At 49.1% G+C, this 20,495-nt stretch overlaps 3 protein-coding genes across 9 annotated transcripts in view; 2 read left to right on the top strand and 1 right to left on the bottom strand.

Moving 5' to 3' along the window:
• The window catches only part of LOC102689007 (amyloid-beta A4 protein), a 36,720-nt gene extending 33,165 nt beyond the window's left edge, over positions 1-3,555 (top strand). For all 4 annotated transcript variants that reach the window (XM_069197828.1, XM_069197826.1, XM_069197825.1 and 1 more), the window contains 2 exons: positions 67-213; positions 341-3,555. In XM_069197828.1, coding sequence (XP_069053929.1) covers positions 67-213; positions 341-442 — 249 coding nt within the window. In that variant the 3' untranslated portion in view covers positions 443-3,555. The remainder of the gene's footprint in view (positions 1-66; positions 214-340) is intronic.
• A 1,251-nt stretch (positions 3,556-4,806) lies between these two features.
• Positions 4,807-14,685, bottom strand: gabpa (GA binding protein transcription factor subunit alpha). 2 transcript variants are annotated; one of them, XM_069197781.1, is made up of 10 exons: positions 14,578-14,685; positions 9,031-9,140; positions 7,972-8,116; positions 7,779-7,863; positions 7,417-7,671; positions 7,039-7,233; positions 6,882-6,938; positions 6,398-6,541; positions 6,124-6,316; positions 4,807-6,012 (listed from the first exon to the last, which is right to left on the bottom strand). In XM_069197781.1, the coding sequence occupies exons 2-10, from the start codon at positions 9,105-9,107 to the stop codon at positions 5,781-5,783; spliced, it is 1,383 nt and encodes a 460-aa protein (XP_069053882.1). In that variant the 5' UTR covers positions 9,108-9,140; positions 14,578-14,685; the 3' UTR covers positions 4,807-5,780. The 2 variants fall into 2 exon arrangements, with proteins under 2 accessions (XP_069053882.1, XP_069053883.1); XM_069197782.1 differs by lacking the exon at positions 14,578-14,685 and adding an exon at positions 14,182-14,508.
• atp5pf (ATP synthase peripheral stalk subunit F6) lies at positions 13,684-20,473 on the top strand. 3 transcript variants are annotated; one of them, XM_015361674.2, is made up of 5 exons: positions 13,685-13,856; positions 15,126-15,186; positions 19,639-19,815; positions 19,894-20,018; positions 20,366-20,473. In XM_015361674.2, the coding sequence occupies exons 3-5, from the start codon at positions 19,646-19,648 to the stop codon at positions 20,395-20,397; spliced, it is 327 nt and encodes a 108-aa protein (XP_015217160.1). In that variant the 5' UTR covers positions 13,685-13,856; positions 15,126-15,186; positions 19,639-19,645; the 3' UTR covers positions 20,398-20,473. The 3 variants fall into 3 exon arrangements, with proteins under 3 accessions (XP_015217161.1, XP_015217160.1, XP_006638000.1); XM_015361675.2 differs by lacking the exon at positions 15,126-15,186 and having other exon boundaries at positions 13,684-13,856; XM_006637937.3 differs by lacking the exons at positions 13,685-13,856; positions 15,126-15,186 and adding an exon at positions 15,225-15,339.
• Positions 20,474-20,495: the final 22 nt, after the last annotated feature.

Here is a 20,495-nt window from a genome sequence, read left to right as displayed (position 1 = left end):
TTCAGCGGTGCCTCCACGGGCTATCTGTGTGCATTCGTGTCCGATTTCTCGCTCTGCCTCTCCCAGGTGTTCTTCGCTGAGGATGTGGGCTCCAACAAGGGTGCGATCATTGGCCTGATGGTGGGAGGCGTTGTCATCGCGACTGTGATCGTCATCACTCTGGTGATGCTGAGGAAGAAGCAGTACACCTCCATCCACCACGGCGTCGTAGAGGTGAGGGAGTGAGCTCTAGCCTGTACCTGGTGTTGCCACGTGATCATGCCCTTGCGATGTTGACCTCAGAGACCGCCAGGTGCCGTCTGAGTCAAGCTCTGCTTTTCCTGTCCTCCTCCTGTCTCAGGTGGATGCTGCAGTAACCCCCGAGGAGCGCCACCTCTCCAAGATGCAGCAGAACGGCTACGAGAATCCCACCTACAAGTTCTTTGAGCAGATGCAGAACTGAGGCCATCTCTCGAGCCCTCCTCTCGCCTCTATGTGACCCCCTGATGCCCTGCACTGGGCAGAGGGGGACCTCTTCCCCTTTCCCGATGCCCTAATCCCCCTTCCCGCTTGAATCTCCTAATTATACTCCTCTCCCTCTAGCCCCAGCCTTCCTCTTCCCCCCGCCCCCCAGACTGACCTCTGTGTTCAGGGCAGCGTGGGCAGCTCTGGCTCACAGCACACTCACTGTGGCCGAACTGTCCTGGAGTCCGCCAGCGTCAGCCAGCCACACCGTTAGTCAATCGGTCAGTATCGGCCACCCGTGAGCTGGCTGACCTCGCAGTGTGTCAGTCGGATTGTTCCCCCGCTCTCCTCTGACAGAGGCTCGACTACCCCGTTGTCCGGGGGGCATGGCTTCCCAGCTGCACGTCTGTGGTGATTGGATGGGTTCCGAGAGGCTCTTCCGATAGGCTCCTCCTCTCCTCCAAAGCAGCTGACCACTCCTCTATCCTCCTTGTCTCTATGGAGATGTCACAGAAACGTCCCTGACAACTTCTCAGGCCTGTCCAATCGCAGCAGCCTCGCGGTTCTAAAGCCACGCCCACCCCCCTCCCCCCTCCTCCACCACCCACAGGGGTGCGCCAGTTCTGTGGCAGTGAGTGCGTCTCTGCGTCAGGGCTTGTGTAGTCCACACTGGCCTGTCCAGCCTGGCCCGGCACTCTGGGGGGAAAGGTCAGGGGTTGGTCAGAAACACTCTGTAGCACTACAGCCTCTCTACCTGTTCCCTCTCCTGCCCCATCTCTCTCTCCCTCCCTCTCTCTTGTCCTTCTCTTGGTGACAGCTGTGCTGTATTCGACCATGCAAGGTTCTCAATGGAAAAAAAAAAGTAATGTACTCTTCAACGAGCTTTTTATTTTGTTAATGTTGGTTTGTTTTTCCAAAAAAATAAAAATGAAAAAAACAAACAGGAAAAAAAAACACTGAAAGTAAAAAAAGAGAATCCAAACTGAATGTTTTTTATTTGTGTGTAAACGTATTAAATTAATGACCGAGGCTAGCTGTAACTATTTAGTGCATGTCAGAAAAAAAAATACTGATAAAAACGGTTTTTGTTCTGCTCTCTGGACTCGTACTTTCTCCTGTATAGACTGTGTACTTTTAGCAGGATCGTAAAGCTAGTTATCTTCTTGTGATCACGTGATTTCAGCCAATTCTGAATCCAGTCCGCTGTTGTTTCCATGGAGACGTGCTTTAAGAAATCAGCGCATCGTGATTTTGTTTTTTCTATGCAGGAGCCCCCCCTGCTGGCCAGAGCTGGTATCATACAGGAGGCGGGGCCGTGGGGGGGTAAACCTAGACTAGCGGTGTTTCATTATCTGAATGATTTTGTTGGCTTACTATGCATTCTCTGAGAGATTATTGTTTAGGGGATCTTTTATTTTCAGTTTGTTTTGGCCAAGGGGTGGGATTTGTGAGTGTGGGGGGTGGGGGAATTGTCCAGTTTACATTCTCCATCCTAGTTGTCTCTGTCTTTGTGGATTTCACACTAATGTAAAGAGGAAGATGTTCTTCTGATTTTCCTCCCTTTGTCTGTTCTTCCTCTCCGTGTCCGTGATATCGACAAGTATTCCGGGTGGGGGGGAGGAGTGAGGGAGTCCTGATGGGAAAGAGGCCCTGTTTCCCACTCCTCCTCCTGTCTCACTCTCTCTTCTGCTGCCCCCCCTCTCTACCCGTATTCTTCACCCCGACCCAGAGGTCAGTCTAGCCTAGCCCCTGCCCCACAACCTGGGACCCCCATGTCCAGGACTGGAGTACTGGGGCCACCTCGTGTCTCCCCCTGCCCCCCATATGCACTCATGCTATCGGAGGGTGTCGACAAGCCCTGTCTTGATCTTTCTGCTGTTGCTCCACACCCCACACCCCTGTAGGCGGCAAGGTGTCCGTTGGAGACCCCTCCTTCAGGAGTCTAGGTGCGAAAGTGGCTCTCCCTCTGGCGTGCGTGGGTGCGTGGGTGGGTGGGTGGTGCTGGTCTTGAACGACCTCAACCCTCAGTACAGCGTCTTTGTGGCTGGACGGTGCATTGTGGGCCTGTTGAAAAAACTGGGGGTGGGAGGCCCTGCATGCGACAGTGTGGCAGTTCTGTGAAGTGAGGACTTCACAGGTAGTGTGAAGGTGTGTGCAGGGTGACGGCGTGACCGTCGGGCTATGAAGGAGTTGGCTGCAGTGGTCTGCCCCAGGCGTCAGTGGAGAGCTGTGTTGTTACTGTGGGGATGAGGTGGGTTCAGCTTTGGTGTGGCTCAGACAAGTGCTGGGGTGTAAGGCAAGTGAGGCAGCAAGTTCAAGTGCTCCCTGAACAATAATTGGACGGGAGGCCTGTGTCCACCCCTCTGCTCCCTAACCTTCCCTCTCCCTCTGCCCCTCATGGGGTTAATTGGACTGCTCATCAGGACGTAACTCGGAACAACTGAAAAACTGTTGTCCAGGCTCGAGAACCTTTTGTAATAGCTACTTCCATCGGGAATGGAGCATGTTATGTTTTTTCATCATCAGTGCTAAAACAAAATGGCGGAAGGAAGATATGGCTTCGGCTCGGTGGAGCCGCCAACTAGAGCGAGTTCAAGCTCGAGTAGAGTTGTAAGCTGGAATTATAAAGGCCAGAAGACCCTGCCGTCCTCCTCAGATGGAACTTATCAACCGTCTGCTCGGGTTGTAGGTGCCTTGGAGTGGGCGTGTCCCCTTCCAGTCTGGGATCCAATCGGAAGCCGGAGCCCCACCCTCATGTGTGATTTGACCCTCAGCAGTGGGTGGGGTTTTCTTGGGCACAGCCTTTCAGGCCTGTCCCAAAGCGCAGGGGGGGCATTGCAGAAAGTGGTAATATACTCACAGGACTCTCCTGCACTGTGTGGATTGCAGAGGCTTGTGTTTTGATGCTTCAGTCATTCTTGATGATGAATTGTGGTGACTTACTCCCCTCTCCTGTGCTGTGAGACATCCATGGGTGGGGAAGAGGGTGCAGGGAGCAGAAGGGAGTGGAGACAGTAGGGTCTTCTCTGTATCTCTGTGTGATTGTACAAACATTGCTTTGACTGGGAAAGCTTTCTACACTGTATTACATAAATAAACTTCAAAAATACACTGTCCTGTGCTCTGGGTCTTCTGTGGATGTCTGTGGTACACGTGTGTGTTACAGCACGTCTGCGTTTTTTTTTTTTGCATTCTTGTGTGTGTTTGGCAGTGGAAGTTGGATAAAATTGGGTGATTAATAATAATTATTGCTTCTTTCAAAGCGCTTTACAGGTAATGGGGACTCCCCTCCACCACCACACAATGTGCAGCACCCACCTGGATGATGCGACGGCAGCCATTGTGCACCAGAACGCTCACCACACATCAGCTATCAGTGGGGAGGAGAGCAGAGTAATGTAGCTAATTCATAGATGGGGATTATTAGGAGGCCATGATTGGTAAGGGCCAATGGGAAATTTGTCCAGGACGCCGGGGTTATACCCCTACTCTTTTCGAGAAGCACCCTGGGATTTTTAATGACCACAGAGACTCGGGACCTCGGTTTTACGCCTCATCCGAAGGACGGCGCCTGTTTACAGTATAGTTTCCCCGTCACTATACTGGGGCATTAGGACCCACACAGACCGCAGGGTGAGCGCCCCCTGCTGGCCCCACTAACACCTCTTCCAGCAGCAACCTTGGTTTTTCCCAGGAGGTCTCCCATCCAGGTACTGACCAGGCTCACACCTGCTGGGCTTCAGTGGGTTGCCAGTTGTGAGTTGCAGGGAGATATGGCTGCTGGCTGACACTCCACCTTACTCACTTGAAAGGGTGAAGGAAAAGCTGCCAGAAACAAAATGCAGGATTTTAATTTCTGCAGTATGGGGGAGGGGTGAGTGGTTAAGTATGTTCTCCCCTCCCTGGGAGGGAAGTGCACATGGGTGCTGTACTCTTGAAATAATGTAGTTAAAGCTGGCTCTAAACAATAGGGTGCTAACTTTTTGCCAACAGAATCACTGTAAATAATAAAAGCATCAGTAGTGAGGCATTGCTGTGCAAACTGGGGTTGGGCAGCCGGGCTCCCCATCTCTGGCTGGCGTGCAGACCAGGTATGGACAGCATTGACCATTCTTGGTGAACGAGAGCCAGGACCCTGTTTTGTGCTGCTAAATAAATGCGACCAGAGGTGTCAAGGCTCCGGCTCAAAAGCGCAGCGGTAGTTCAGGCAAAGCGACACCTGAGCCTTAGCGTGTGTTGGAGCAGCGCAATCGACCCCCCTGTACTGAATCTGAGCGAGGAGAAGAGATGGGCTGCGAAAAAAGGACCAACAGCGTGAGGCTGCCAAAGTGAAGAGGAAAAAAAAGGACAAAAATGCCCCTCTTTAAGATAAAAAATATTCTGCTTTATTGCTTGTAAAGGGAACCGACACCGGCGGAAAAAAATTGGTAGAGCTTTACAAACAGCAGAGGATACGCTGCCATGGCGGCTATCAAAAACGGAAGCTATATACAGTGGAAATGCTGGCTGGTACAGAGGTGAGTCTACACGGACCCCTATACGAGTCTCACTCAGGAACGGCGTGCCGCCATCCCAGTGCGTGGAGCTGAGCCCTGCATACTGGAGTTCAGACCAGCCCAGTCCACCGTCCATTCAGCTGTCAAGCCAGACCCTGCCTGGGACTCGGCCTGACCAGGATACAGGATCAGTATCCTGTAGCGGCCTGACCAGGATACAGGATCAGCCGAGTCCGATTAAGACGATGGGCTCTGTGCTCCAAAGATGGCTGTACACACACATTTAAACCCATTCACACTCGCACGCTCACCGTCCCTCACCTGCCCCCCCTCCCCAATGCCCCCTAAGCAAGAACCTCTATTTACAGGCTGTCCCCGCCACTATGGCCCCCAGTCCTCGCTCGTATTTCCCTAAATATAATCCCAGGGTCTCCCTACAGGGCAGCACTAACAAGTGTGTCCTTCATATTTTTACAGACAAGCCCTGTTGCCCTCATTCATTTGCCCCAACCAAATCTTCTTATCCCTAAATTTCCTACTCTCCCAATTCTCAGGCTTCACAGTCCCTCCAGTTTCATCAGTCTCTCTATCCCCAAGCCCCCCTGTCTCTCACCCCTCCAGTCACACACGTTAACCGCCCCCCCCCAATCGCTCCCAGTCCCAGAGTCCTCCAGTCTCCCTGTCCCAGAGTCCTCCAGTCTCCCTGTCCCAGAATCCCCCAGTCTCTCCCTGTCCCAGAATCCCCCAGTCTCTCCCTGTCCCAGAATCCCCCAGTCTCTCCCTGTCCCAGAATCCCCCAGTCTCTCTATCCCCCCCCCCCCAAGTCTCCCCAGTGCCCCCTCAGCTGCTATCCTTATCCCCGTGCAGGGCTGCGGTTGCCAGGGTGACAGTGGTGAGTGGCTGGCCCAGCCCATGCAGCTGCATCCTGGCCAGCTTCTTCTGCTCGCACTCCGTCACCAGGTGGTTGAGCTCGGCCGCACTGTACCCGATCAGCGTCTTGAGGTCACACACAAACTTGTACACAAAGCGCTTCCCCTGCACCTTGCAGATCATGTCCCCGTCGTAGTAATACCTGCGGGGGGGAGACGCGCAAGACTGAGGCGGGTTCTCGCGGAGTCCTGGCTTCCTGCCGCAGACGCCCAGTCCCCGGGCCGAACGGAGAGAGACGGAGAGGCCAGCTTACCGCAGCGCCCGGCTGAGCTTCTCGTAGTTCATGGTGGGCTTGTTCTTGCGCTGCCCCCACTTGTGCGCCACCAGCTCGGGCTGGTTCAGCTTGAACTCGCCGTCGTCGCCCACCCAGGAGATGCAGTCACGCGCGTCCTTGTCCGTCAGCAGCTCCAGCAGGAACTGCCAGAGCTGGATCTGGCCGTTGTTGCCTGGGAGGGAGAGGGAAAGAGTGAGGCCCGACCCCAAGCGCGCGGACACACTCCCGCGCTCTCTCTGCCCCGCCCCCTTACCGGTGCGGTTGCCGGGGGAGCTGCGGTCCTCGCCCCCGGAGATGCGCGGCGCCCGCTGCACCTTGTTCTGCTTGGCGCTGCTGCTCAGGACCTTGATGGCGGTCGGAGCGGTTTGCTGCACCGAGGCTGGGATGATCTGCACCGCTGGTGGGAGGAGGGGATAGGCAGAGACACCGATTTACTACGCGCGTGACGAGTCGCAACTGCTCGGTCAGCTGTGCAGAGGTTCGGCAAGCGAACACAGCCAACCGGATGGATTGCGATTTTGAGAGGCAGGGTCGGGAAGGTGAAGAGAAAGACAGACAGGCCAACAGCTGAGCTCAGGTTCAGGGTAGGCTAGGTTGAGGTAGAGACCAGGCTCAAGAAAATTAAATAACTGCAGAATGTTCAACTCCAGGAGGACAGAGCAGCGCGGGAAGCTGCTCTCCCCAGATACGGCTAACCCAGTCTCGTGCGTCGTCGGGCCAGGCTATCGCGCACTCACGCTGATCGATGGTGACGGTAGCAATCTGTCCGGACTGCTCCTGGCTGGCCAGCACGTCTGTGGACAGGAGCAGGGCAGTGTTAGCACCGGGAATGAACGAGGGATCTCTCCGTCGCCCCCTTCCCCCCCCCCCTCCAGTGCCTCCCCCTCCTCTCACATTTGCGCAGCAGCTCCAGGTGGCTCCACAGGATCTCCCCGTGCGGGACGCGCTGCAGGAAGTCCTCCTGCGTCAGGCTGCAGAGCTCCCGGCCCGCGATGTGGATGCCCGACACGTCCACGTCCAGCATGCCGAACTCCTTCATCACCCACATCGCCCAGTGGATCACCTGGTCCGCTGTCCACTGCACCGGATCTGGGGGGGGGGATTGGAGTGTGGCGTCAGTCCCTGGCACCCGTCGCAGCTCGGGGGTAGGGGTACACTTCCTAGAGAGCCCCTCTGAGGTGAAAGAGAACAGAGACCACAACCGCCAGCAGTGGGAGAGTGGGAGGGGGAGAGATCCCGTTCGGGGAAGCCTATCCCGGGATGCGCACTCACCGTAGGGGATGCCCAGGCGCACCTGCTCCTTGCGGTAGCCCTCGAGGGCAGCAGCCCAGCGGGTCACCTGCTCCGAGGTCTCGTCAGCCACCAAGGCGCCGCCCACCGTCTGCGAGCCGTCCAGCGTGATCACCTGCCCGTCCTCCACCAGCTGCGTCTCCTCAGCCATCCCCGCCGGCGCGTCCGGGTCGATCACCACCTCCACCGTCTCCACCGGCTTCACGATCTCCAGGATGTTCAGCCGGGGCTCCACTCCTGGGGGAGAGCGACAAGGGGGGGAGGAGGCGGTGAGCTAGGACGAGGCAGAGAATGGAGGTCCACGGAGATGGGGTACATGCAGAGCAGGACCGCATGGGGGTTACCTTGCCTGGAGATGACCTGCACACTGAGCTGGACCGTACCATCGGTCTTCACCCCCTGGTCAAACAGGCTGAAGTTGGGGTCCAGCTGGACAGAGAGAAGGTCGGTTAGCAACGACAGACCCACGCGCACACGCAGTAACGCCCGCATTGAGAGACACCAACGTGCAAGAAGAGGAAGCGCTGGTGACAGTACCTGGATGTCCTGCAGACAGATCTCATGGTCATCTAAAGAGCACTGGAGGCGGGGCTCCAGCAGCTTTTTGAGGTTTCCGATTGGCTCGTTGATGTCTATGGCCTGCGTGACAAACTCTGCCGTGGTGATGGTCTGCTCCACAATCCTGCAGGGCAGACAGACCGGCGAGCCGTTAAATGACATAACCTGGAGGGGGTTGTTAAAAGCTGGCAAGGTAATTAAACAATAAAGCTAAACGAGATGACTTCAACAGAAAGCTCTAAGACCCTCCACCAGTTTGGTGCAATCCTTACCCTGACCTTCCAGCGCCCGGGTACGAATCCCAACCCTGACCCTCCAGGGCTCGGGTACGAGTCCCAATCGTAACTCTAAACTCCATAGGCAGCAGTCAGAGACTCTACTATCAGTGCTCAGGGGTGACGGAAAAACACTAAATAACAAGTGTGTATCTGATCACCCGATATGTCATCATGTTAGACCCCAGGGGCTTTTCTGTGACAGATCACAATGGGCAGCAAAGACGAAGCGCCAGGAGACCAAGTTCATCTGAAGTCTTATGGTCACATTATACAAATAATTGTTCCAAACTAACCCTACACCAACTACCACTATGAGTCCCTTTATGTACCAAACTAGTCTAAATTAACCTCATCTGAAAATATCACAGCCCTTTGACAGTTTGCCAATTAATCAATTAATACACCACAAGCAAAACTGTGTACAGACAATAGGCCTTAACGCCCCCTAGTGGCGGGTCTGGTGAATCTACTATCCTCATTACTGCTGGTCTGACACAATGACGTCAAGCAATTAATTCTGTTTGCGTCAGTCTGCATACCCTTGTAATATTATTTGCATTTGGTGCAGGATAGAGTGAGTAGGTGACTTGTTTAACCTACACAAAGAGTGACAGAGTCAGTAGTGGAGCCGGGGAGAATAAAAGTTTGCTTGAAAAATAAAATGCTTTTTTAAGCTTGTTTAGATACAGAACATAATACACCTAGAGAGCCCGGTGACATTCGATAGGGCTCAACTCGACGAGAGAAACTGAGATTTTACCCCTCTTCCATGCACTCCTGTTTCTCCTGGCCATCGATCTCGATTTCAATGAGCTCCTCCGTCTCTCCCTTCGACATCCCGAATGGCGTTCCGAACAAATCTGAGACAGACTGGGAAGAGGGAGAGTAGCAGTGAGAAAGAGAGGTGGACAGGAAACTGGACTGTGGAAGCCGATTCCCGGCGATCCATCTGGGAAAAGAGCTGGATTGGGAACTTTCTGATGATCCCACAGGTCCGATGGGAAGGGAGAGAGGTATAGGGAGGTATCACATGAATAGGGAAGGGAAGAGGTCAGGCACAATCCTCAACACCCTCACAAGCACATGCATTTCAGGATTCCATATTTAGATCCCAGGATCCCATGCTACGATGTGCTTTTAACAATTATCTGCTGGTATAGAGGAACAGATAAATGTTAATTCCATGCTGAAAAGAAAAAAAAAACAATGATACTGAAAAGCGGCATCACAGTAGCTCAAGAGTTGCTCAAACTCTTCAACTTCATCCTGAGAGCTGGATATTATTCCTGAGGCCTGGGATCAAGGACTGATCACGCCCCTCTATAAGAGTGGAGACAGCCTTGACCCGAACAACTACCGGGGCATCTGTGTGAACAGTAACTTGGTGAATCTCAGGGAAACAAGTACCACTTTACACTCAACAACAACACATCGCAGTATCATGAACACCCGACTACTGGCCTTCCTTACCTAGCACAATGTCCTGAGTAAGAGTCAAACTGGCTTCCTACCAAACTGCCACACAATCGATCACATTTACACCCTACACACATTCAAACAAACGTGTCCACTAAAAAAAAAAAAATCAAGGGAAAAATATTTGCTTGCTTTATCGATTTCAAAAAAGCATCAGACTCAATTTGGCATGAAGGATTGTTTTACAAACTCCTTCAAAGTGGTGTAGGGGTTAAACGCTACGATGTCACAACGACAGTAAGCAGTACTGTCAGACCTGGGTGCTGACAGTCAATCTGGATAAGACCCGAGTCATGGCTTACCAGAAGAAAACCAGATCTCAGGGAACAAGTGCAACGTCACACTGAAGCACACAACCAACTGTACATACCTCAGACTGACAATCAGTTCATCTGGGAGTTTTAACCTGCTAGTGAAGGCACTGAAGGAGAAGGCATGCATAGTTTCAATGCCATTAGAAGGAGGCTCGGCTCTACAACATCGAAAATTTGAAAGTGGAATCCAACCCATTGCCCTATATGGCAGTGGAGTGTGGGGTCCCCTCATAGACCAGGATTACACTCAATGGGACAAAGAAACCATAGAAACCCTGCACACAATTCTGTTAAAACATCCTGCATGTGCAGAAAAAAACTCCTAACAATGCATGCAGTGCCAAAGCCTATTACTAGTTCATGTAGGTAGCTGCGTCAGCATGCGTAGACTGCAAACGAACAAGTAAAGGTTTATTCCATGCTGAAAAGAGAAGAAACAACATTTTTTGCTTCTTCAGGTGTGACATCTGAAGAAGGCTCCACAGCCAAAATGTTGCGTTTCTTAACCTTTATTGTTCCTTTGCAATACCTATTACTTATCAGCATACAGAAGAGAACAATCAAATATTGGTTACAACTCCGAGACGGTGAGCAGAATTCATACCACCACAAGGCCCTGCTGAGCCAAGGGCTGAACCCAGAGAAGAGATCCTTCAGCCAACTGGTCCTAAAGCTCACTGACACCAACCAGCCTCAGGACAGCACAGCTAAAACAACACAAATCAAAATCAACCAAATCACAACACAAACCAAACAACACTACCTTACCCACTGGGGCACAAACTAGAACCTGTAAACATACACACTAGCTGAATATCTGACCAGGGTAAGAAACAGAAAGGAGAAACAGATCCTGACAGCAGTACAGGCTCAGTGACCACAATCAGGCCATAGAAACTGGTCAGCACAGACACACCAGGCTGCCCAGAGAGGACAGGTTGTGTTCTCACTGGCAGTGGGGAAGAAACAGAGATGGAGGTGCACTTTCTACTGCACTGGGAGACATAATCTGGGATTAAACAAACACTCCCCCCCCAAAAAAAAAAATCCCAGAATTCCCACACCTGCCAGAATCAGAACAGCTCCCAAAACTGGGAGAGGGGGGAGGGAATTCAACTGACACAGCCCGAGGAACAGTGAGCCTGTCTCTCAATAATATTCTCATTTCTAATATAACTTTTCAGTGCTGTACTTGTCTTATACATGTATGGAGATGTCGTATTGATTGTATATGCTTTGGCAAAACTGTAATATACCAGTCATGCCACTTAACAAATTAAACTGTTTGAATTTAAATTTACTGGTATAGAGGCACAATGTGAAGCACACACACACATCCTGGTAGTCACTGACCAAACAGACATGGGCTGAATGTAACAGCGCCTGTTGCACCACCTCACACAACGCTGCACAGCTGACCTGAGAGATATCCCTGCAAGCATCTCTCCGACACCCAGCCAGCACAGGCACAGAGACTCCGGCGGAGCCACAGCATCCCCTGGCCCTCCTTCTCTGAGGAAAAGAGTGGCTAGACCTCCGAGACAGGCAGGACGAGGGCTGTCAAATGGAATCGCTAAAAAAAGGTGGTGGTGGGGCCAATGCAGCATCAAGAGATCCTGCTGCACCACAAAAACCAGAAACACTACACTTAAACCAGCTAAACTATACTTTTAATCAGAGAGGGCCTGGGCATCTGCATTGTCAGCCCTAAGGTCTATTCTGGGTCTGTTTCAATAGAAGACCTTTTCAGTTTATATCCACACTGTTTTGCAAATATCAATGACAAATTATCTATGAGTTGTTCTAATGCTGGTAAAAGATTATTATTAATAATAATTCCTTACACTTCTCTGGACACTCCACTCAAAGCGCTTTACAGGTAATGGGGACTCCCCTCCACCACCACCAATGTGCAGCATCCACCTGGATGATGCGACGGCAGCCATAGTGCACCGGTACACTCACCACACACCACCCAGTTAACAGATGGGGATTATTAGGAGGCCGTGATTGGTAAAGGCCAGGGGGGAATTTGGTCACGATACCAAATTCTTCTCAAGAAACACCCTAAGATTTTTATGAGCACAGAAAGTCAGGACCTCAGTTTTACATCTCATCCGAAGGACAGTGCCCTTTTTACAGTATAGTGTCCCCGTCACTATACTGGGGCATTAGGACCCACACAGACCACAGGGTGGGCACCCCTTACTGGTCCCTTGTAAGTTGCAGGTTAATACAGATGTGTCGTCTAGCTCGATTGGGTAGCCAACTGATTCGAGGATCTGATTGGAGGATCCAAAGGCAGATTCCTGGAAAAATGTGGCAGAATCAGCTTCAGCATCACTGCTGGGTCTCCTGCCACTCTTGGTGTAAAAATGTTCCTTCGATTCTCAGTTTTAAATACACTTCCTTGAGTTGTTTGAAGTTTCTGCTGGATTCCTTCAATTTAAGAGACACCATCAGACACGCATTCTTCACATCATAATAATTTAATGACCTTATTTTAATTCCAACTGCCTTTCTTGTTCTGAATACAGGGTAGTTCACTTTGTTTACTCAGATTCTCGAGAGACATTCTCCAGACAGACCATGTGCACATCTCTAGGGAGCATTGCAACAGAACAGGAATTGACAGCATTAGCCTTAGTATACATTAAATCTTTTAAAGGTATGTGCAGACCTTGAGGTTTATTTACATCATTCATAAATAAGTGTATCTAATAAACTTATATTAATCAAATCTTTGATCCTTCAATGTGGCTATCCATGACCAAGGTTACCCACCCAAAATTACTGTATTAACCGTTTTATCTGACGTTGCTATGCATTAGATTTTTTTACTGTATTTTATTTCTGCATTTCAGTTCAAATGTTAATTTTGAATTTCCATAGAGGCAAAGTAAAATAAACCAATGTGGATAACTTTTTTAGTTCAAGAAAACTAAAAGTGTCAATGTAGAACATTTTTCAAGTCCATTGGTCGTAAGACTCCCTGAAACGGAAAATATAAAAGCAATTAAAGTTGACATCTTTATGAAGAAAACGTTTCAAGCATAAACTTTAACAGTTTGAGTTTGTGATTCTGCAATCATGGAATGAAAGGGTATAGCAAATCTCGGGAGACTTTGAGAGATGGAAGGATCGAGTGCGCAGGATGTTAGTATTTCAGGTCATGGGACCCGGAAAGCTCATCACGCAACGCCGAGGCCTTAGCGCTCCGTACTAGGCCTCGGTTGTCTCACTGGTTTTTCTATCGTTTTTCCCCAAAGCTAGTCAATAAATGTCTTTTAATCGTAGAAAAACCTTTATTTCAAACCCCATTATCGGCTGTCTTTCTTGGAGCTTACCAGCTTTAAAGTGTAACACTAATGTTAGAAAAAATAATAAACCGCACCCAGAGATCGAAAGTGTACAGAGAGCGAAATGAAGTTATTATGTGATCGGTTATAAAAAATACAGTAAAAAATATCCTCTGCCGCCGGAATAAAAACGTGGTCCGCCGTTTACCGGACTTTTCTTTCAAATGTGGAAAACTTCAAACGGAAATGGGGAGAAACGGAAACAAAACAAAAGACGGGTAATGTAAAACAGGCCGGAAATCCTGGCGAAGGTGGTATAGAGAGATTTATTAGCGAAGATCGGTGGAGAGAGGCAGACGCCAACATACTGCATTAATATACATAAACCCCCGATAGAGGGAAAAAACGAGGTCGGAAATCAGAAAGGGGTAGAAGCTTGCTGTATACTGAACAATAACACACACGGCTCTCCGGGCCGGACTGACTGCAGCACCCAGGTAAAATCACGCAAAGTGGGGAACTGTCCCGGGCCACAGGCAGGAGGAGGTCGCTTCCCTGTGTTACCATTTTTTTGTGTTACCGTCCATCGACAGCTTTGGTAGTGTAACTGAGCAGACGGTGGATTTTAAACACTACCCGCTCGGTTTGTCAGCGGGTTTACAAGCAACGAGCGGTATCTGGGTGGGGAAGCGCAGACGGTGCCTGGGGAGCCTCTTTTAGCGCGAGGATGGCGAGCCAGTGCTTCAGCACAACGATGGGCATCACTATCATGTTAACCACTTTCTCAACATCTGAGAAGTTATGCATGCGAAAACTACATACCGTCACTCGAAGCAGTTGGATACGTATCGAAAGCAGCGCGATCTGTTTACCGTTTTTGTCCACAACGAACCAGGGACTTCGAATAAACCAAGCGAGTGCTTTTCTAAGGGATTCTGGTTCATATTCAATACTTAACCAAATGGGTATCACGGTAGTCTGTGGTCGGTATGTGCCTGACAAACTCAAAACAGATTAGGCAAGCCTGTGCATTACAGCGCGGCACATCCCTGTGCTGGGATACCAAGAACTTGTGGGAACCCCCTAGGTTTTTTTAAGCACTGCATTGAGTCTCTTAACTGCGCTTAAGCCACACATTTAGTAAACTCCAGCATCGAATCAAGGTCTAGAAAACCACAAAATTACCGTTTAACAGTATCGGGCGCCTAGTGTACCTACCTTCAGAACGAGCCTCTAGCTGGTTGCGTTATTCAGACACCACAGTGCCGCTCGTCAGTCTCTGAAAGCTGTGCTTAAACTGGTCGGCCTGAATTGGGGAAGGGACGGGGGGAGGGGGTTGAGAGAACCGTGTCCATTAAAATATACCGTAATAATAAAAATCTTAATTTCTTTTAAAAGATTGAATGAGCACCGGGGGTCTATTAATCTTTCGAGATTCAGATAAATGTGGATTACCATTACTCGTACCTTAGAAAGGTATATTGAGACGATGCAGTAGAATTGGACTACATCTCCCGAAGGCCTTTGCGTTGTCTCGTGTTTGTCAAATTAGTAGTGTTCCACTTCCACGATGGCGCCTGTAGTCCTTTAAAAATACGAGATACAAATATTAATTAGGTCCTGAACATTACGAAAATTATAATCAATAAAGAAGCGCTGGTAAAAATGTAAACGCAATGCAATTGTATGTGTTTTTAAGCAACTTAAAAATGTTGTGCATAGGAGCAAATAAAATGTCTTTCCGGTGATTTTTTTTTACTACCCAGAGTGCTCTGCTCCTTGAAGTCCGCCATTGCTCGGAGCGCGCAGAGGAGTGTCAAGTACAAGGTGACTGAGTTTTTATTTCTTTATTCGCCTGCTTTGGCCGCTGTCACGGCTGATGCACAGAGCGGAGCGAGTACGCACAGCGCGTTGGTGTTCATTTATTGAAGAGCTGGGGAAGAACTGATTGCTGGGGTTGGTTCTCTCGGGGAAGGCAAGGTGACTGAAGGGAGTCCGGACTGGGCTGCTCCGCATTCCCAACCAGAGAAGCAGGGGTTTGCGGGAGTTACTGTAATGCTGGTTATTACATTGCATGTGCTTATCTGATGCCCTAGTCCAGGCCGGATAACGGTTGCCTGCTGTCAATAAGTGGGTAACATAATAAAGTATAAGAAATCTGTCACAGGTGCGGTTGCCTGTAATTGTGGCGATTCAAATGCAGGAATAGAGCCAGGGCATGGTTCAGCATAACACTGTACTACAGTTCGTCGATCTGTAACGAGACATTTCTTGTGTCCAGGACGACTGAGGCGGTAGAAACGGTAACCATGACTGGCCACGCAGTTTCTCGAGCTAGTATGCGAGCTGGACGTACTGCATTTTGGGGATCCCTGTTGTGCGTGACTGTGATTTGTCCTGCCAGGACGTTTAATGTTAATCCTTAATACGGAGGGAGGTCCGGCTCTGTGCGAGGCTGCATGCTGAAAGGTTTCCATACGCCAGAGTTTGCTAGTATTAGCTGGGTAAAATATGTAATTTGGTGTGTTTGACTACGTTTAACCCAATTTTAAAATTAAACCTGGTCTTTACTTCAGGTTTATGCACTCATCCTTTACTACTCTTGAAGATCGCTTGTTCCGCTGCTGAAATGACCTTCGCCTGCATGATAACGCTCTTTCGAAAGGGGATTTTAAATTCGGGCGTGTAATGGTGCCCGTTTCAATTATTTCCAACGTATTACACATAAGACACACTCGCTGGATGGTGCCAGTCTATGCGAATCTATGTTCAGCTGTTTAGCAAGACAACACCTTTTCAGCATGAGAGAAGGCATGCCGATTCCAATTTTAAGAGACAGCCTTTACAATTGCGTGCTCCTGAAAGTCCTTAATTATTAAAGGATCAATTTAATGAATCAATTAGGGATCATTTCACTGAACCTATAGATCCTTCTCCTGTCGTGGTTTGCGCTGCAAAGAGTTAGGACTGCCTGTCTTTCTGCTCAGTCAGCCAATGACTTTGAGCTTTAACCAATCCTGACTTCCCTGGAAAAGCCTGCATTGATTGAAGATCACTTGTTCTTAGTCTTCATAAACTGACCTAAACTAGCTGCTGTTCTGTGGCTCTCCCGGACCAGGTATCTGTTTCGGACACTCAAGAAAGTGATTTGAGCTCCGCAGTGGATCTCCCACGATAATCTGAATTTCTAGTTCTTTGAGATACCCAAGTAGGTCAAAAGGAAGCTCAGAGTTCACAGTGATTCTCACTTTCCTTATACGTTAATGATAAAAACAGTCATTGCCATGAAATTAGCACTGTAACAATGGTGGTATTTTCACTAATGGTGCATCGGTTTTTCTTAATGCCTTTGATTTTCACATAATACAAAAGAAATCCTTGAAAGGTAAACACTTTTAGCCGCATTGTAAATAGTAACATAAATTTATCTTGGCCATCTCTGTGTTGAAAGGAAAATTGCACATTACTGTTTGTAATGATCAGTGTCATACTGTCAGCTTAGTTCCTCATGAAAGATTAAATGCATATTGCTATATTTTTTCCTTAAAGGTGTCTTACTTGATGGTGATCGCATTGCGTTCTCTGGGTATATCAGTCAAATGTGTGTTCCTATGCCACCTCATTGGTGTTCACAAGCCAAGACAGACCCTCGATGCTGATCAGCACTACTGTCGATATGCATTGAGGATGACGAACTGGTAGGATTTCTCCTGCCAGTTCTGTGTGTTTGTGACCTACCCAGTTCTGTGGCCCTACCATTTCGTATAAATATATTATGGAGCTTATGACTTTGTGGTAGCACTAGTTTTCTGTTGTACCTATTGAAATACAAGAATTTCATTGTGTGAGTATTTTAGTTTCCTACTTGGAGATTTCACTGAAATTCACTGTTCAATTTCAATTGAATTAAACCAATTTTCAGCATTCAGATGCAGATTTTTGCATCGATATGTTGTGGCTCACGATTGTTTGCAGGGCAGGATGGTCTGATTCTGACCTAAGCTATCCAAACGCGAACACTTGTGATTGTGCAATTTAAAACCAAAATGCCAAAGGAAAAATGCCGCTCACTTCTTAGTCCACAGTGCCACTGTGAGTGACAAGGAAAATACTGCAATCTCATTGGTCAGTAAGAGCTCTGTGCTCATTCTGGTGGTCCAGAGAGAGAGAGTGAGAGAAGAGATGACTTTATTGGACATATGTATTTTCTTGTATTGGGAATTTGTCTTTTCACATACCCAACTTGCTCTCCATGAGACACACAGACGGGGAGAGAAGCTTGGGGTCAGAGTGCAGGGTCAGCCATTTCTACGGCGCCCCTGGAGCAGCTGGGGTTAAGGGCCTTCCTCAGTGGCCCAATGGAGTAGGATTCCTCTGCCGGCTACGGGATTTCAACCGGCAACCTTCCAGCCACAGTCACAGCTCCTTAGCCACAGAGCCACCACACCGCCTGTGAGCCACTGTGATGGACAGACTAGAACTAATGACCTTTGTTTGCTCAGACCCAGATAATTTAAACCATTTCTGTGTATTCAAATGGTTCGATACATTAGTGCTTTGATGCGGCTCTATAGCTGTTGTCATCCTAAAGGGACTTGTTTTTTTTTATTTATCTGGGCACTTTACAAGACTTCATCCTTAATTTATTAAACAGCCATTAATACTGTCTGTGCTTGACTCTCGGAACGTTTTTTGGAAGCCTGGATTCTTCTAATAGAGACTTGAAAGAGATGTTATTCCTTATTCTTACCTTCAAGAGGTAGCATGTACTGCAGCCCAGTAGAGTAGTGGATTATACGGCGTCCAGATCAGTCTTACATTTTTGGAAAAAGACACCCTCGTGGATCGGAAGCAGAGTCAGACAGTTAGCAGTTTACAACAGCGTTTCAATCTGCTGTGTGCGTGAGTCGGGCAGGATTAAAAAGGGGACAAAATGCCAGTATGAAAATCTTTACGGATTTTCACATTCACAGTGTTGAGTGAAACCTTGAAATTTGAAATTTCATTTTTAACAAGTTGCCTTTCCTTGAAGTGGCCATGAAGTTGATTGGTAACAGTGCCGTCCGGCAGCTAAGCTAGAAATGTTTGGCTGGAGACAGATCTGTACTTTATAGATGCCCATTAAATCAGACTTTCAGCGATTTTAGTTGTGATCAGTTAAGCAGGTAGCTGGTTACGCCCAGCAAGTTAGGGATCGCTGGGAATGGAGATTGGAATAGCCTTCAGCTCTCAGGGACCACAGTTACCTTCATTGATGGAATTGCTTAATTGAGTGAGAAATGTGTGATTAAAGGTGACCTGTGAGACTCATTGGGATGGGACTGCCCAGTACCAAAAATCAAAGTCCACATGTCTCCAGGGTCCCAGTATTTTCTTGAGGTTAAAAAAATGGTACTTGCTTTGGGTATTCTTCAAATTTAATCTGGTTTTCATTCCAACCTGACGAGTTAGTTAACCAAGTTTTCCTAGACATATGCAGGATTTTTCTTAGTCTATTTTCACTCCAAAGATTCTCAGTGGTGAAGATACAATAGCATGTAAAAGCAGCATATCACCCTGCAACTCACAACTGGCAACCCACTGAAGCTAAGCAGCTGTGAGCCTGGTCAGTACCTGGATGGGAGACCTCCTGGGAAAACTAAGGTTGCTGCTGGAAGAGGTGTTAGTGGGGCCAGCAGGGGGTGCTCACCCTGCAATCCATGTTGGTCCTAATGCCCCAGTATAGTGACAGGGACACTATACTGTAAACAGGTGCTGTCCTTCAGATGAGATGTAAAAGCGAGGTCCTGGGTCTCTGTGGTCATTAAAAATCCCAGGGCATTTCTTGAAAAGACTAGGGGTGTAACCCCGGCGTCCTGGCCAAATCTCCCATTGGCCCTTACCAATCATGGCCTCCTAATTATCTCCATCTATGAATTGGCTTCATTACTCTGCTTTCCTCTACACTGATAGCTGATGTGTGGTGAGCGTTCTGGCGCACTATGGCTGCCATCGCATCATCCAGGTGGGGCTGCACATTGGTGGTGGTGGAGGGGTTACCTGTAAAGCACTTTGAGTGGAGTGTCTAGAAAAGCGCTATATAAGTGTAAGCAATTATTATAATTATTATTAAAACCTACAGCCTGACTGCGAGTATTCTAGTGATGAGGTTCAATATATCGGCAAGAGCTCAGCAAGCCACCAGATCCTCCAGAACCGGAGTTGGAGACGAGTCCTTGGTCTAATCTCTGTCCCTGGAGCCCCAGTAGCTCATGATTTTTCTCTCCTCCTTCTCCCCAGCCTCAGAATGACCGTTCAGCGCTTATTCCGACTCTCCTCGCTCCTGCGGTCCGCCCTTTCCCAACAGGCGCGGCGCAACGTCGGGCTGTCGGCCGTGGCGATGAACCGGGCCAAAGATTTGGACCCCGTGCAGAAGCTCTTCCTGGACAAGATCCGCGAGTACAACACCAAGAGCAAGTGAGTGCGGATCTGACCTCCACCCCCGTTCTCTTCCTGTTCTGCCCCCAGATCTAACGATCTGCCTTCCCCCTCCAGGGCAGCAGGGGGCGTGGTGGGTGCCGGTCCGGAATATCAAAAGAACATGGCAGATGAGCTGGCCAAACTGCAGCGGCTGTACGGAGGTGGGGACCTCACCAAATTCCCCGACTTCAAGTTCCCCGGTGAGTCAGCCGCCCGGCTACGCCAGCATCCACTCTGTTAAGGCTCTATGTGTACGCTGGGGGGGTACTGCATATCTAACTACACAATCAGAATTTTGTAATTCATACATGCAGTAACCAGCAGCCTATGATGGCCCTGTAGAGTCTACAGCTTGTACACTGATGAATTTCAGTGCGAGACAGGACACTCTGACCTTTCCCATAGTGAGGTAGCACGTGTCAGACTTGCCCTGTGATGCCCCACCAGTGTCCCACCCTATTGGAACACTTCGCACATCCAGTTACAGGAAAAGGGTGATCATCTTCTCTGTTAAACTCATCTCACTGTCCTTCTCTCTCTTTTTCAGAGCCCAAGTTTGAAGAAGTGTCACCCAAGTGAAAGCCCCCTCTCTTCATTCTCTCTGTTCCTGTGTCCACACGCTGTGTAGATATTTAATAAATGATGTTGGATAAAATGGTTCCCGCAGTCCCTTGTCG

The sequence above is a fragment of the Lepisosteus oculatus genome, chromosome 13 (assembly GCF_040954835.1).
Source record: "Lepisosteus oculatus isolate fLepOcu1 chromosome 13, fLepOcu1.hap2, whole genome shotgun sequence".
NCBI lineage: Eukaryota > Metazoa > Chordata > Actinopteri > Semionotiformes > Lepisosteidae > Lepisosteus > Lepisosteus oculatus.
This window is presented reverse-complemented; position numbering and strand designations above follow the sequence as displayed.

Coding starts and splice junctions, on each gene's coding strand:
- gabpa (XM_069197781.1), bottom strand. CDS start 9,107: ATGTCGAAGGGAGAGACGGAGGAGCTCATTGAAATCGAGATCGATGGC. Junction 7,672..7,778: donor GCAGGTCATCTCCAGGCAAG/GTAACCCCCATG, acceptor GCTCTCCCCCAG/GAGTGGAGCCCCGGCTGAAC. Junction 6,939..7,038: donor CCTGGAGCTGCTGCGCAAAT/GTGAGAGGAGGG, acceptor TCCTGTCCACAG/ACGTGCTGGCCAGCCAGGAG.
- atp5pf (XM_015361675.2), top strand. CDS start 19,646: ATGACCGTTCAGCGCTTATTCCGACTCTCCTCGCTCCTGCGGTCCGCC. Junction 19,816..19,893: donor GAGTACAACACCAAGAGCAA/GTGAGTGCGGAT, acceptor TTCCCCCTCCAG/GGCAGCAGGGGGCGTGGTGG. Junction 20,019..20,365: donor CCCCGACTTCAAGTTCCCCG/GTGAGTCAGCCG, acceptor TCTCTTTTTCAG/AGCCCAAGTTTGAAGAAGTG.